Source organism: Myotis nattereri, assembly GCF_964212035.1.
Source record: "Myotis nattereri genome assembly, chromosome: 9".
NCBI lineage: Eukaryota > Metazoa > Chordata > Mammalia > Chiroptera > Vespertilionidae > Myotis > Myotis nattereri.
Window position 1 is genome coordinate 32,922,293 of NC_138084.1, and position 17,104 is coordinate 32,939,396.

The window sequence follows — 17,104 nt, forward strand, 5'->3', positions numbered from 1 at the left end:
GTTCTTAGAGGAAATGCTAATGTTGTTTTCACTATTTTCTGTTCTCTTTACAGATACTGATTATCCATTAAGTCAGTCATTTCTTTTTTTTTAATTTTTATTGATTAAGGTATTACATAAGTATCCTTACCCCCCCCCCCATTGCCCCCTCCCTCCCCCTACTCACGCCCTCACCCCCTGGTGTCTGTGTCCATTGGTTATGCTTATATGCATGCATACAAGTCCTTTGGCTGATCTCTCTCCCTCTTACCCCCACCCTCCCCAACCTTCCTTCTGAGGTTTGAGCATCTGATCAATGCTTCTCAGTCTCTGGATCTGTTTTTGTTCATCAGTTTATGTTGTTCATTATATTCCACAAATGAGTGAGATCATGTGTCAGTCATTTCTTATAACTAAAATATTTATTATAGGTTTTAGGGCTCTTATGAAGAAATTAAATATAGGCAGGCAATCATATCAATGAAATACATGAAGTTAAAATTATATATTTAAGATCTGACCTAGTGCCATGTGGCTATCAAGTACAACATAAATGTTACCTTCCTGTCTTAGACATTCACTCATCTGTTTTCTCCTGTTCACCATCTCCCAATGTGGGTACTTTGCCAGAGGCTCGAGGACAAACCTAGATTCTCTACTTTTCACTCAATATTTTTTTTTTAGTATAGGCTAGGTTCTCAAGCTCTTCCCCAATTCCTTCATCTTTTCTCCACTTCCACACCCCATTACTCAAAAATATCTATTTTTCTGTGACCAAAAGGTTTTTGTTCATGTCTCTGTTACAACATTTACCCATAGTTTGTCATTTCACTGTGTACAAATTCTGCTGAATTCCTTTAGGGGCTATACAACATCTCTACATTCACAGGGGATATAGCACAGTGCCTGATAAAAGGTGTTCAACAGATGATTGTGGAATAAATGAATGATCTCCTTAGGTTCCTAGTCTCACTTTTCTAGAGAATATATCTTTTCTGCTCTCCAATTTTGGGTGAATGGACTTTCTTTTGCCAACTCCTGCTTTAAAGCTCTCCTTGGGCCTTTTTCTAAAAATCTAGTTTGTTCTATATCCTGCTGAGAGGAAAAAAAATTCTGTATTACAAAAAGAAGACATATAAAACCAGTTGGCAACCAATTCATTAAAACTTTTTTATTAATAACAAAACTTATAATAACGTGCCGTTTTGTGTATTGACCATATATCATCCATTGTTTTAGGTACTTTACATACTTTATCTCTGCTAGTCTCCTATTTTACAGATAAGGAAACTAAGGCTTCAAGAAGCTACGTCCCTAAATTCACTTGGCTAAAATAAAATTTCCAATTTCTTTGATCTAAAGTGTATGTTTTTTTCCACAGAATAATTCCATCTCTCTGTGTGTCTCTCCATTTGTAAAATTAAGAGATTTAGACTTAAGGACTTTTAAGGTAACATCTAGCCTTAGTGTCTATAATATTTTTTTCTCAAACCAATAGTAATAATAATTTGTTGACAGTTTTACAAAAAGAGACAACATGCAAATGATACCAGCCAGTAAACTCATCTCCCTGTAAGTGCATAGCCGTTCTTTGTATTTGAATATCCCTTGCCTCCATGTCTAGTGGGAGAGACTGGGAAAGAAGGCAACAATTATCCTGGCAAATGGTGGGATTGCTTCGGGACCCTCTGGGTCAGGATTGCAGGCACAGGTCACGATTTAGGTCGGTAGTCAGGAATTAAGATGTCTTCTGGTTTGGTTTGTATGACATTACAGAGCTCTGTCTGGTAGAATGCAGGGAGTGGAGCCTTCATCTGGAAACCAGCCCTTTGGGGCAAGTTTTGCTGATTTATGCGTATAAAACTAAGACTAAAAAGAAAATGATTTTTTATTGTAATAATGCTTGGCTTATGTATAATCTGGACTCTGGAGAATGGGTCTTTAAATTACTATACTGCAATTATGCTCAAGATTTTATGACTTTACATAATAAAGATGCAGGATTAAAAGGAAATAGATTAATAGTCCAGAGAAAAGGGAATTTGCCTGTGGCAGACAGCAGAAGTTCAGGAGAGGGGGACCAGGAAGATCTGGATGTTATGGCTACTGCTAGCATGGCCCCATGGCCCCTCCAGCCCTGGGGGATCTTCCTCCTTGCAGCAGGAGAGGAGCCTGAACTAGTCTCTCTGTCTAGAACCTGCCAGGGAACCAAATTTGGTGAAGGACAAGGTCCTACTGGGCCAGGGCAACACCCTTTGTGAAGACTTCCAGTGGGAGTAGGGCCAGAGGCCCAGCCCGCTGGATATTATTGGGCACATAACTACATTTTCTACAGCAGATCTTTAAACTGGAAAAACTCAAGTCCTTCTTAAAGGGATGATCTTACTAAAATGACTGACCAGTTTAGGTCAGTGGTTAGAGTGTTGGCCTGGTGGACCGAAGGGTCACAGTGTTCGATTCCCCATCAAGGGCACGTTTTTCAGGTAACTCAGTTGTGGGTTCCCTGTCTTGGATCCGTGCAGGAGGCAACCAATCGACGTGTCTCTCTCTCCCCCGACCCCCACTTCCTCCTTCCCTTACACTCTCCAGAAATCTATGGGGAAAATATCTTCAGCTAAGGATTAACAGGAAACAGTTAAGAGAATTCCTGGAAATGGTGGGCTACCACCACATTTGGATTCTGACCGAACTTTGGGCTCAGTGCTAAACCACTGTATGAATATCAGAAAGGACCAGAGATGGCCCGTTAGAATGGACGAAGGAGTGCACTCAGGTTTTTGAGTCCCTGAAGGCGCACCTGGCTTCTGCACCAGCCTTGGGGCTTCCAGACCTACTAAAGCCCTTTCAATTATATGTTCATGAAAGGCAGGGCGTTGCCCTAGGATTCCTCACCAAATGCTTATTGACATTCCACAATCCATGGCATACTTGTCAAAGAAACTAGATCACACTGTCCTAGGGTGGCCAGCCTGCTGGAGAGCTGTGGCAGCCACCTGGGAGCTTTAATAGGAAGCGGAAAAGTTTTCCTGGGAAGAGTCTATCCCCATTTACATATCCCACCAAGTGATGAGCTACTAGAGAAAAAAGGGAATTTGTGGCTCACTGCTGGAAGAATGGGCAGGTACCAAACAATTCTTGTCAACAATCCCAACATCTCCCTCAAAACTGTAAGTTAACTCCTGCCTACTTTCTCCCAACTTGACTCTGCCACGCTAATGCATGACCATTCTAAAATAATTGTTGAAGTTTATTCTGGCAGAATTGGTTTATAGAACCTGCCACTAGAAGAGGCAGACTGGATTCTATATGCAGATGGAAGCAGTTAGATGGAGAAAGGAAACAGGTTACTTCCAATACCAAAAGAGGTTACTACTGGAAACCTCTGCTCAGAAAGCTGAACTGATTGCACTGACACAGGCATTAGAATTTTCATACAAAAGAGAATGAATGTGTATACCGACTGGAGGTATGCTCTCCTAATTTTGCATGCACACTGTTCGGTCTGGAAAGAAAAAGGACGATTAACCTCCAATAAGAAGGAAATTAAGCATGCCACAGAAATTTTAAAATTATTAGAAGCTGTCATTTATAGGTGGCAGCTATGCACTTCTCCAGCATCAGAAAGAGGACACTGAAGTGGCTAAAGGAAACAATCTGGCTGAAGGAGCAGTGAAAGAGGCTGCTAAAGCAATGTTCACAGTGCCTTTGGTACCTGTTCTAGACTTGTCACAATTTGGCCCTGAATATTTGACTGCAGACTTAGAGAAAGCTAAGAGCTGAGGTTTTGATGAAGAAGCTCCTTATAGTAGACTAGAGGCCTGGTGCACGAAATTGGTGCACGGGAGAGGGCTGTCCCTCAGCCTGGCCTGAACCCTCTCCAATCTGGGACCCCTTGGGGGGTGTCCGACTGCCCTCCCCTGCTGGCCTGATCTTGCCCCCAACTGCCCCCCTCCCCCGGCCTAATGGCCCCCAACTGCCCTCCCCTGCTGGACATCTTGTGACAGCCTTCTTGTGAGGGTGGCCATCTTGTGATGACATCGCATGAGGGCCTTGCGCCACCGAGGCTTTTATTATATAGAATGAGCTCAATTTTTAAATATGTACAGAAATGAGAGTAAAGGGCACAAGTAAAGGGGGGCACAGAAGAGGACAAGTGAAGCTTGACTGAGTTTCAGTTAGAGAAAGATAATATTGGAGGTATTTTTATGTTGTCAAGCAATGGCCCTTTTAATTAAGTAAAAGCTCAAGTCCTTTTAAGAGATGACCAAATCCTTAAGTGGCTATTCAAGGAGGAATAACTCTTCCTCTTGCTTATGGTTTTCTTCCCTAAGATTCCTCTTATCATAGCTATGATAAGGTTTAGAATACGTTACTTTTTTTCTCCAGGCAACGCATGAAGAAAAGGAAAATTTAAATATTACTCTGTACACAAATAAGCTAGGCTGGAAATTATAATGCAGCTTAAATTTCAAATGGAGTTAAAATTGCCAGAAAACTTCAAGGAAAGTCATTGCAAGACTACTTATCTCTCTTATTCTTTTAGTCCATTTAACTTTTCCAAGGAAGGGGTCATCTTTGTCCTGAGTGAATAACAGGGTTTTGAATCCCAGGTTAGGAATTTGGGTACAATTCTACAGGCACTGGTCCAAAAATTTAATGACTAGAAAACCTATAATCAAAGTTTTGTTTAAGGAAGATTTCTGGTTGAAGGTTAGAAGATGGATCAGAGAGTTAAGGATATTAGAAATGGGAAGACCAATTAGGATGATAATTCAATAGCCCAAGTAAGGAGTAATGAAAGCATGAAATGGTGTAGGCAAAGTGAGACAGGAGAATAAGCAATAGAGAAAAAAAGAGAATCAAAGATAGAGTTGACAACTGATACCTGCGGAATAAGGAAACAGGATGCAAAGATAACACCGTTTTCTAGGTAAGTCAATTTTGTAAGCAACCAGAGGGAAGCTTTGTGCCAGGAAATAAGACCAGAATGACAGTAACAAAAAAGCAACTGGGGGGCTGAGAAATTTGGTTTCAGACATTTTCAGGGAATAAGAGGTTCAATAATGAAACAATGTTGAAAGCAGAGTCAGGGTCATTGAAGATCACAGAGAGGCTATGATCAGAACCCAAAGCTGCATCCAAATCAAGACTCACAAATCTAGGATATGTGATCTCAGCTTTTGAGCACTCTACTAAAGACAGGATGGATGTCTCATGATTCCAGAGTCACAGGTCTATTACTTTTGTGCTAAACAAAATATCACCATACTTTAAAGATAATTAGCTTTGCTGTTTAATATGACTGCTCTATATGCCTATATGGTAGTCACATATAGCTCTACATTTTAATTAAATTCATATTTAAATTCAGTTGATCAGTCATACTAGATACATTTCATGTGATTAATAGCTAGGAACTACCATACTGGTGAGATATACTAGTAAAATATTCCCATCATCACAAAATTTCTATTGGACAGCGCTGATCTAGAAACGTGAATTTCAAAAGTAGTAACGGCTGTAAATGCTTCATATCTTCCCATCTTATCCTATGTTCAAAGTAAGCTCCAGCTTCTCCACATTAAAAAAATTACTTCTAACCTTATCTCTTTAAAGTAGATGTTCCATAATATCACCAATATCCTTATTCTCCAAATTCCTAAAATCTTTTATGACAGTTAAGTATATCAAATCAGCCTACATATACCTTTATATGAACACTTTTCAGAGTTAAAGATAGTTTTCTTTGGACTGTGTTTTTATTTTGATATCCATCATTATTTAATTGCAAATGTATTGCTGTTACATTAGTGTGATAGAAAATAAAAAACTGAATCATTTTCATCATTGTTTCTTAAATCCAATATTCTCAAGATGATGTTTCCCATGGTTAAGAAATATCTTTCATATTTTCAGTTTCTAACATCACTTACTTCCCCATATCCTGATTCCATTAGGGAAAAAAACAAACAAAAACTATCATGTTCAGGCTCTGAGCAAGCTTTGGACCAAAGCTCATTTTCCTGTACTGTATTCATACCTCAATCCATTCCTGTTTTATATACCATTTCACACAATAGTTTCAATAAACAAGAAGTCCATCTATTTCAATATATTATAGAAGTTTCAAATTAATAAATCACTAAATAATCTGGAAAACTGTAATTATTTGGTCATAATTCACATATAAATACTAACCAATTTTAACAAATAACTATGATCCAATTCTGCCACCTAGTGTTATAAATGTGTAACTGCCTAGCTCAAGCTAAAAGGAAAACATGCTCAGTGAGAACAGTGGTTTAACAGGAAATTTACACTAATACCAATTTTATTAATATAACCAGGTGACTGACTAAATAGAAGCTTATCTTTCCTGATCACAAGAGATCACTATCTTTTCTGGCTTTTAAGACAAAGCACTGAATCTTTTGTGATCAGTATAAAGGATATATTTACATTCAGATTTTGGCTCCTGGCATTTTCTCAGTTTCATAGTTACTGGTGCCTTTCAAAGATACTTAACATCTGAGAATGTGCTCCTCCTCTCACAAGTCAGTAACTGTTGCCCTACTTTAGGCATCATGCACTGGACCTAGTGACTGCTCCTGTAGTGGCCACCTCTACTAATTTATAAGCTTTCCCAGCACCCTGTACTAAATGGATCCTAACTTCCTTTCAGGTCCCAACTTACCTAAGTTTGGGGATAAGACAGGTCCTTCTTTTTAAGAATCACTTTCTCTATTATGTCATATTAGGTATGCTGTCCTATACCTAAACAAGTACATTGACTGTTCCTTTCCGCTTTTAGAACTATTTCAAACTTCATTCACAGAAACAAAGCGAATGTATCAGATTCAGATTTCTTTAACAGGCTCTGGTGATTTTACCTGGAAAGGCCAACTTCTTGGTGAGGCCTTTTGCCATTATTGCGTTCCCACCTTGAAGGAGGAGGTTCGACAGGGGGCAGACTTGAAGTTCCCGAGCTCCTCCTCAGCTGTGGAGTTGGTAAACTATTCCTACTGTGTAGTCCCTGTTGGATAATTGAACAGTGAATCGCCACCCTATAATATCGGTATATGTATTAAAGATGTCACATAAAAATCAATACAAAGTATATTTTTAATATGTACTGGAGAAACAGAACATTTTATTCTGAAAGTATGTCAATTTTGCTCCAAACTTCACATTCTATACTGTTCTACTTTATCCTTCTAGTACTAAAAAATGATATCTGAGCTCCCTACAATTTAACTAGATATTTTTTCTTTTGCACACTTTATTCCTCGTATCATGAGAAATAAACAGTTGATTATTTTAAAAGTAGATATGAAAGATGTACCCTAATAAACAACTTCAGAGGACAAAATTAAGATCAGGGATTGTCCTGAACCTTTCATATTTTCAGTCCAGGGCTAATGTCCATAGAGGTTAATCTGGAGAAACTAGGATTCTGAGCTATTTTTTGAACAAATGACTAAATCCAGAACACCTTCAGCCTTAATACAGTTTTACCTTAATTTTTGAAAATGTTCTATTTTTTGCCACTGTGAATAGGTGTTTTACTGAGATATACAGAAAAGTTTCTTTCTTATGAATTTCCTCTACCAGCACACACTGAAACCATCTCAGAGAGATAAAGATCTCTTACAGTTTCCCCAAGGATGTTGATTTAGTAAAGGTTTGTGGTTAGTTAGAAATTTAGGTTCATATAATCTGTCTTGTTTCTTAGCACAGTATTTGAGACATTTATATTAAAGTATCTATTCCAACTCCCTTTTCCTTACTAGTTATTTTTTCATAAATACTGCTATTCTTTTCTTAAGTAACATTAGGCTTCTTCTTTTCCAAAAGCAGAGACAAATTAGATATAAAATTCAAACAAGAAGTTTCAAGAACACTACGAAAAATAAAGGTTACATCCTGATTCTTATCTGACTTACTTTTACCAATCGATTCCAGTACCCAAAATAAGCCCGATTAACTAGAAATGTTCAAGAAATGAGGCATTTAGGCATGCTCTTTAATATTATTGTTTAAGTGCTTCTAAAATGTGCAGGTACACTTTTCTACACAGTAAACATAGTAACAATAATGCTATCAATTATGATTTTATGATTAAGATTTTTTTAAACTACTTTTTTAAAATTACTAAACATCAAATGTCAATGGGAAATACAAAGGAAGAGCAATAGAACAAGTGGAAACTAACTCAAGAATATATTAGCTCTTCTACTGATGAATTTGTTGTTACCCCATGATTAACCTCTAAGTATCACTGTTATAGTTGGGTTTTGACTAATGCAGGTGATACTGTATATACTTTAAAAAATAAAAGCATCACAGCCCTGGTTGGTGTGGCTCAATTGGTTGGAGCATTGCCCCGTGCACTGGAAGGTTGCAGATTCGATTCCAGATCAGGGCACATACCTAGTTTCAGGTTTGCTCCCCAGTAGGGGTAGGTGCAAGAGGCAACCAATCACTGAATCTCCTCACCTCAATGTTTCTCTCTCTCCCTCTCTCTCTAAAAACAAATAAATAAAAGCATCACATAAATACCTATGATCTAGCTCTGATCAATAATTATCAAACGTTTGCCCTAATCAGGCTTGCTTAGTTTTTCAACATTTCTATACCCTAATACTGAGAACAAAATGAAATTAACTGATAATCAAAATCCCTCCAAAAAGTATATTTAACTTTTCCTAAGCTCTATATACACTATTCTGAGTAAACAAAAACAAACTGATTTGAATTTTATCTTCTCTTGGTTAGTTTCTTTACCTGTAGAACAAAGTAGTTAAACGAGAACAATGCCCAAAATGTTTCCATTTTTAGTTTTATGATTTTAGCAATTGGTAAAGATATTGATAGTCAAATAAAACAATTAAAAGCACTCTGGACAAACACAATGTATGCCTTTTTAGAAAATTAAATTAATCCCATTTTGATGATGGAAAAATCAATGCCTACTGGGCTGTAGCCAATTTCTAGTTGGTAAAGAAGGGGGGGGGGAAGCGTTTTTAAAAAATGTAAAAATTAATTTAAAGTACATAATGCATAAAATGAACATTATAATGATCATTTCTTCTTGGTTCAACAAGAACAATCCCAGGAGTCTAAAGAATAAAATAGATTAAAGACATGACTACACTACTAGTACAGGGGGGCCCTGACTTACGAGTGTCGCGACTAACAAGTTTTCTTTAGATATGAGCCGTCTCTCGGCCGATTTTTTGCTTTGAGTCGCAAGCTCAAAAAAATTCGGGTTACGAGCCAGCTTCAGATACCCCACCGCTAGTTGGCGCAGCGAACGTCACAGTGATTTGACATATGAGTAATATGAGTTATGAGCTCCGTCACGGAACGAATTAAACTCGTAAGTCAAAGCCCCACTGTATGTTGTACAAGTCTGGGTTGTTTTTTTGCTCTAGTCCTTAAAAACAACAACAATAGCAATAAATAGTTGTTACTGCTGCGGTTGTAACTGCTAATTACAGCAATGCTATTTGGAATAAAAATTGAATACTTGTTTCAAATTATTTGAGATTATAACTACTTTTAAAGATCCAAGGAACTCAATATACTGGAAAAGAAACTGATCCTTGAAAAAGAAATTTCAGGTTAGATAAGATTTTAAAGAGCAGTTTTAATTTGAAAATATAATCAAATGTGATACATCGGGCTGGCTGATTACTGTGTTTTGACCTTGTGAAGTTTTCGGTCTCCTCTCTCCGCTGGGTCCTCTATTTCTGAGCAAGGGTAAAATCCAGGGAACGGTGTGAGAGGAGTAATCTTTGGCCTACAGGAACCTGAGAAAGCACCCATCAAGCTACTGATGCTCCGTAGGGAAGAAATGACTTGAGGGGGAAGGGTTGGATCAATCAGAAGATCTGACACCATATTACGAGCCTCATTTAGCACAGAAAGATCAACTCCACTTCCACCTCCAGAATTCTAGAAAAGAAAAGTAAAATTATATATTTGTTACATAGAAAATTCAACATTTAAGATAAACTTCCTCTATTTTAAAGTCAAGGTCTATTCTAATAATATCTAAATAACTTAATTCTATTAAATATTAATATTCATTAATTTGGACAGGATATAAATGATATAACAAATGGTATAATTATCACTTTAAAATTTTTGATGTTGATGTAGCAGATAATGTGAATTTTAATTTTTTCTATATTTTTCATTAGCTTAGCTATATTTAATAGTATTCATTACTTACTATAACTAGCATAAAACTAAATTTGTAATAATTTCAAAATCTACAATTAGAGGATTGCATTAATTTATTGATGATTTCTTTTATGTCAAAATTTCTTTTAAACATATATAGCATTTCTTTCATTTACCTTTGTCACTCTAGCACAGTGACAAAGCTTTGTTACAAAGATGAGTTTGAAATCTAGACTTTAACCCTAACTGTGTGACTTTGAGCAAGTCATTTAACATCTGAACTTTTTAGTTTCTTCACTATAAATGGGATAATAGCATCTACTTTATTAAGGGCTAATGTGAAAATTGAATCTGTTAATACATGCAAAGCACATAAAGCAATGTGTGGTACATATATTTAAAGTGTAACAAGTAATAGTATTACTATCAATATTATGGAAAATAATGAGATAAGAGTACAGAAAAATGGTATTACAGTTCAAAGTAAACGGTGATAACATTGAATTAAATGGTTAACAAAAAATTCATGGAATTAGAAAAGCACCAGGCTGGGTCCTAAAAAATGGGTAGAAAATATATTCTAAAATTAAAAACCATAGTAAAACAAAGATTTATATTTTTGATATTTATTTTATATATTTAAATGCCATTTAACAAAGAAAAATCAACAGAAGAAATGAGTATGCGTGTCATAGGTTCACCATCACTGAAATAAACCATAGAAATAAGCACACTGATAATCAGAATAGTGAATTAAATGTTAGTTTTGTTTTATTATATCTTGAATTTACATTTAAGTGTATTTGGAATTCTTAAGTATTCAAAGTATTTAATGATTTCACCATGAAACTTTTTAACTATCCTCAACACATTTTATTTATTTTTTAAATATGTTTTATTGATTTTTAGAGAGAGGAAAGGAGAGGGAGAGCTAGAAACATCAGTGATGAGAATCATTACTCGGCTGCCTTCTGCATGTCCCCTTCTCGGGATTGAGCCGCAACCCAAGCATGTGCCCTGACCAAGAACTGAACCATGACTTCCTGGTTCAGAGGTTGACATTCAACCAGTGAGCCACATCAGCTGGACCTCAACACATTTTACTTTTAAAATATATTTTTATTGATTTCAGAGAGGAAGGGAGAGGAAGAGAGAGGGAGAAAGAGCTAGAAACATCAATGATGCGAGAGAGTCATTGTTTCGCTGCTTCCTGCATGCCCCCTACTGGGGACTGAGCTCGTGACCCCAGCATGTGCCCTTGACTGGAATTGAACCTGGGACCCTTCAGTCCATGGGCCGACGTTCTACCCACTTAGCCAAACTGGCTATGGCCCAACACATTTTAGAACTTAAAAAATGTCATGAAAGTGAGACCAGTAATTAGCTAAGTAATGTCTTTGCTCTATGGAGGTTTTTTAATTTTTTTCTTGTGAAGCATTATTTTGTGTTAGTTTTTATTTTAAAAATCCCCCATTATTGGGGCACAGTCCAGCTATTTCTCGTCAATTAAGAGTACTTCTGCCCTGACTGGTTTGGCTCAGTGGATAGAACATCGGCCTGTGGACTGCAGGTTCCCAGGTTCGATTCCAGTCGAGGGCATGTACCTTGGTTGCGGGCATATCCCCCGTGGGGGGTGTGTAGGAGGTAGCTGATCGATGTTTCCAGCTCTCTATCCCTCTCCCTTCCTCTCTGTAAAAAATCATAATATATTAAGAAAAAAAGAAACCCAAAAGTGACCGGCCTCATAAAAAAAAAAAAAAGAGTATTTCTGACAAATGGCTTGCTATAATTTAAATTGATAAGCCAAAGTTAATGAACATGTTAAAATTTGATTATTTCTATAAACCTTCCCTCACATGTTGGTCAAATTTAAAATAATAAAAGCATAACACTGGTATTGCTAATTAGACTGGACATCCTTCCGGATGAAGCTGGGGCTGTGAGGGAAGCCTGGGTCCCGGGTGCCAGAAGGGAGCTGGTGTCAGCAGACCGGGGAAGGAAGGCCCTACTCTTGCACGAATTTCGTGCATCGGGCCTCCGGTATTATATAAAATATTATATATACTCCACGAGTTATATATAACAGCATCTACTTTCCTTACACTCAAATGAGAAATTTGCTATTTGAGTTGGTGTTCTCCTATAAGTAATGTGGCATTTCTTTCTGGCTGCTTTCAAAATATTTCCTCTGTCTTTAGTTTTTAAAGGTTTAATTATGATTTGTCTTGGAGACTTTTTTTGCAGTGATCCCACTTGGTATTTGCTCAGCTTCCTGAATTTGTAGAATTTGCAAAATGTGGGAAGTTTTCAGTCATTATTTCTTCAAATATTCTTTTAAACTCACTCTCTTTCTCCCCTCCTTTCTAAACACTGACGATAAGAATGTTGGATCTTTTGTTGTGTCATTCAGGTCCCTAAGGCTCTGTTCATTTTATTTCCATCTATTTTCTCTATGAGGTTTAAATTGGATAAATTCTATTGCTCTGTCCTGGAGCTTGCAGATTCTGTCCTCGGTTGTCACCACGCTAATGCTGAGCCCATTCAGCAAGTTTTTAATTTCCATTTGTTTCTTTTTTATAACTTTCATTTCTTTGCTGAGATTTTTCTATTCTGTTTGTTTAAAATGAATTCGTAACTGCTTGTTAGAAGCAATTTTCTGATGATGGCTGCTTTAAATCTCCTTGTCAGATAATTCCAAATCTGTTCATCTTGGTGGTAAGCACTAATATAGTTTTTTCTCATTCAAGCTGTGATTTTTCTGGCTTTTGGTATGACAGGTGTTTTTTATTTTATCATCAATATTTTGGCTAATAATGCTTCACAATAATAGGACCTAGAAGACTGGGTCCTATTTAAATCTTTTATTTTAGGAGGTAGACTTGTTTAGATTTCACACAAAGATCCTGGTCTACATTTTTAGGCTGTGGTTCTGATGACTATTTTTTTAAAAAATGTTTGTATTGATGTATAGACAGAGAGGAAGGGAAAGGGAGAAAAACACTGATGAGAGAGAACCATTGATCAGCTGCCTCCTGCACAATCAAGCCTGAAATCTGGGCTTGTGCCCTGACCGGGAATCGAACCATCAAACTTCTGGTGCATGGGACAATGTTCAATCCACTGAGCCACACTGGCCGGGATCTAATGTCAATTTAATTTTTAGGACATTCACAGTGTTATTTCAGTCTTTTTTTTTTTTTTCTGGTGTCACTAGGGTTCCCACTGGTGCCTGCCGGTGCCTCATCTGTGGGGGAGAGGGAACTTCCTCAGGTTGGGCTATCTAGTACTTTCAGGTGGAAGAAAGGAGACTCCAGGCCACGGGGACAAAGAACACTTTCTGGGCTGGGCACTTGTAGCAGTATCGCCTATGCCAGGCCCCCTGGCCACCCCATGTCTCTCACTTGGGAAGGAGATCTCATGGCCAGTAGAGAATGAGAGTACAGTCATATGCCTCATAACAAAATTTTGATCAACAGACTGCATATACCACAATGGTATACCATGTAGCCTGGTGTGCCGTAGGCTGCACATACACGTTTGTGAAAGTATACTCTGTGATGTTCACACTTATTGCCAGTGGCGTTCCTGATCAAGTCCCTCTTGCCAGAGCCACCAGATTCACTTGGTATTGTTTGCAGGACTCTCACTCAGTCTTAGGGAAGAAATGAGCCTCGTTGGGACACCTTCTGTTGCTAGGCTGAGAGGGAGGGCCTAAGTCACCTTTTGGTTTGGGGCGGGGGTTGTAGGAACCCTGTCACTACGTTATTCCTCCATTAACGGGGTCCTTAACGAGGCCAGCTTACTCTTCCCTTTTTTTTCCCCAGAGTGTTTTGGTTTCCTCATGCATTATTTTCAGAGTTTATAGTTGTACTTAACAGAGAGAAGCAGAGAGAATTAAATCTGATGATACATGCAGAGCACATAAGACAGAGTATAATACATATAGGAAAAGTGCAATAAATATTACTACTCTTATTAATGTTATGGGAAATGATGAGATAAAGATACAAATAAAATAGTATTAAAGTTCAAAGGAAATATAGATAACTTTAATATGAAGGGTTAACAGAAACTTTACGGAAGAGGTAGCATTTGGTAGGATTTTATTTATAAAAGATTGGGGAAATAATGTTTTACAGTGAAATTAAACAAAAAATGTATTTTGGGAAGCTCATTTTTCAAGAAGGAGAAAAAATAACGGTATAAAAGTGGTTTTAAAAAAAGGTGGTAAAATAGCAAGGTGCAGAAAACAAAATTATTAAAGTATGGGCCATATTTAAAATAAAAATAAAAAAAGAGCAGTGAAAAATAAGGTTGGAGAGGCATGTTGGGGCCAAATTTTTGAGTACACTGGCTTCCAGGCTAAGGAATATGAGCAATGGAGATTCATGGGTTTTTGAGCAGGTTGAAGAGAAAGAAGCAAGGAGAGGGAAAAGGAAGTGATGGAGGGCACTGAAATTTTAGAGTATAAGGCTGTAATTTGTTACGGTCTGACAGAGGTGTGGGAAAAGAGCATTCCAGGCAGAGAGACTAGCAAGTGTGAAAACTTAGAGGCAGAAGCCTGCTCAGCTTGTTTGCGGAAACAAGGAGGCCAGTGTAGCTGGAGCTGTAAACGAAGGAGAAAGTGCAGGAAGATGAGGCCAGAGAAGTAAAAGCGAGTAAAGGAACCATATTGTGTAAGGTCACAGTATTATGTGCAACGAACGATATGCATTGATCTCACAGATAAAGTTCTGAAAGAAGCAAACCAGAAAGTACATGTGGTTGATTCCATTTATGTAAAATTCAAAGACAGAAAAACATTAGGTTTCATAAAAGCATATTAAATCTAATATAATTTTTATAGAACAGAATATACAATCACATTTCAATACAATGGAAAAAGACTTGTAAATATATGCATCAAAAGTGGATCCATGGTTGGCCTGTGTGCTGGTGTCTTTCTCACATCGATGTTTCTCTCTCCTCCTCCCTCTCTCCCTTCTACTCTAAGAACCAATGGAAAAAAATATCCTCAGGTGAGGATTAACAAGAACAAAAATTGTTAACATAACATAGTTATTACCTGATGTTTATGAATGATTTTTCTCTTTTTCCTATACTTCTATTTTCTGTTCTTCTGATACAAACACATATTACTTAAGTGATCAAAAATATTTACAGAGTACATATTAAATGAGTATACATATAATATATATACACACACATATATATATACACACGCACACACACATGCACACACGCACATATATATAATTCACAAATAAGCAAAACTAACTGCTTGAAATCAGGAAAGAGATTATCTTTGGGGATATAAGTAATACCTAGAATGGTGCATAAGTGAAGCTTCTGGGATGCTGGCCAAGTGTTCTTCCTTGATGAGTACTAGTGGAAATTCATCAAGCTGTTCACTTTTCTGTATATATAATTTAATAAAAATTTGCCAAAGAGCAAAATGATATTGCTTCCCTGATAAAATATTTTGCCAGTTGTCTTGCTTTTTCTCATATAGGGCCTTTAATCTATTTTTTTCCTGTGTGGATCAGTTGCTCACAATCAGAAAAGAAATCTCATCCTTAATATAAAATTATTAGTTTATCCTGAGTCCAGACTATTATAGCAACATTTAAGTATAACTATTATATATTCTTGGTTTCTTACCATTTCATTTCCCCCTTACAGTTAAAATGTTGTAATCTATCTAAATGAAAGTTCTGGCTATTTTAGTTTAAGTAAAGGAAATCTATGTCATAACAGTCTTGTGACTGTAACTTAAAATGTCAAAAGTTTCATTATAGATATCAGTGATAATCACATATTTACCTGATAATGAGGTTTATACCATTGCTTCAAGTCCCAATCCCAAAGAATCATCTGGAAAAAAAAATTCACTTAGTTACAAACCAGAAATAAACAAATATATGTAAGACAAAATGGAGCATCTCAATTACAGATACTTCAAATAGTTTGAAGTTTGAGAGAACTATTGGGGAGGTCAGAATAAAAATTATCTCTAGACAGAATATTTTATTAGTTATGTACTCTGTGACTGAGAAACCAAAAGAAAAGTCAGAATAGTCACAAAAATAAGCTCCCAAAAGGGAACATATACATAAAAAATCACATCCAGTCACTAAAAGAGTAAGGAAAACTATAAATCTTCATAGTCCAAATAATGGTGGTGCTATTTTCTTACCAAGAAGGCACTTATGTCAAAAGAAGTTTTAAAAGCTTATCCTTGTGGTTAGATTAAGTATAAAGGAATGGAGCATGAAAAACAACACATAACTCTTTTGACATGCAGATAATTAGTGGTTTTCCTGTTTGTTTCTTTATACAATGGTAACTTCTTAGTCCCAGACTAGTTTTTTCCTGCGCCTCTTTTTCTAGCAGGCTTACTGGCTGCTTCCCCATCCAATAGTCACTATTCTCAAGGAGATAAAATTGGCTTTAATTTATTAGTAAGCTATAACTTACATATCATTAATCTTAAGTTTACTTAGTTAATAGGTCTCTTTTTGCCTGAGAAATTGATTATAATTGCAATTTTCTATATAGCTTTGAACCCTAATCTTGAATATAAGCCTAGCTCATGAGTGATTTAATCACAAAATTTCCATATACTGAACTATTTGTGTTGTTTCCTGTCCTTTATTGCAGAAGATCTTAGTGTTATCTACTCTATCATTAGTCCAATATTTTATTAGGAATTGGCAGACTTCTCTGTGAAGAACAGACAGTAAATATTTAAGGCTTTACAAGCCCCGTAATGTCTCTGTGGCATATTCTTTTGTTTGTTTTACAACCTCTTAAGATGCAAAAAACATTCTTAGCTTTAGGGCCATACAAAACAGGCTGCTAGAAGGATTTGTCAGCAATCTCTAGCTTGCTGAGCTCTTCATATAATACTAAAGGCCCGGTGCATGAATTTGTGCAT

General features: G+C 36.8%; 2 protein-coding genes across 5 annotated transcripts in view; one reads left to right on the forward strand and one right to left on the reverse strand.

Annotated features, from left to right (window-relative positions):
- The window catches only part of PSMA1 (proteasome 20S subunit alpha 1), a 289,029-nt gene that overhangs the window by 50,996 nt on the left and 220,929 nt on the right, over window positions 1–17,104 (forward strand). The gene's annotated exons all lie outside the window — the stretch shown is intronic.
- The window catches only part of PDE3B (phosphodiesterase 3B), a gene marked incomplete at both ends in the record, with an annotated part of 154,320 nt that overhangs the window by 42,130 nt on the left and 95,086 nt on the right, over window positions 1–17,104 (reverse strand). The window contains 3 exon segments of the mRNA XM_081098860.1: window positions 6,870–7,012; window positions 9,688–9,936; window positions 15,991–16,041. Coding sequence (XP_080954986.1) covers window positions 6,870–7,012; window positions 9,688–9,936; window positions 15,991–16,041 — 443 coding nt within the window.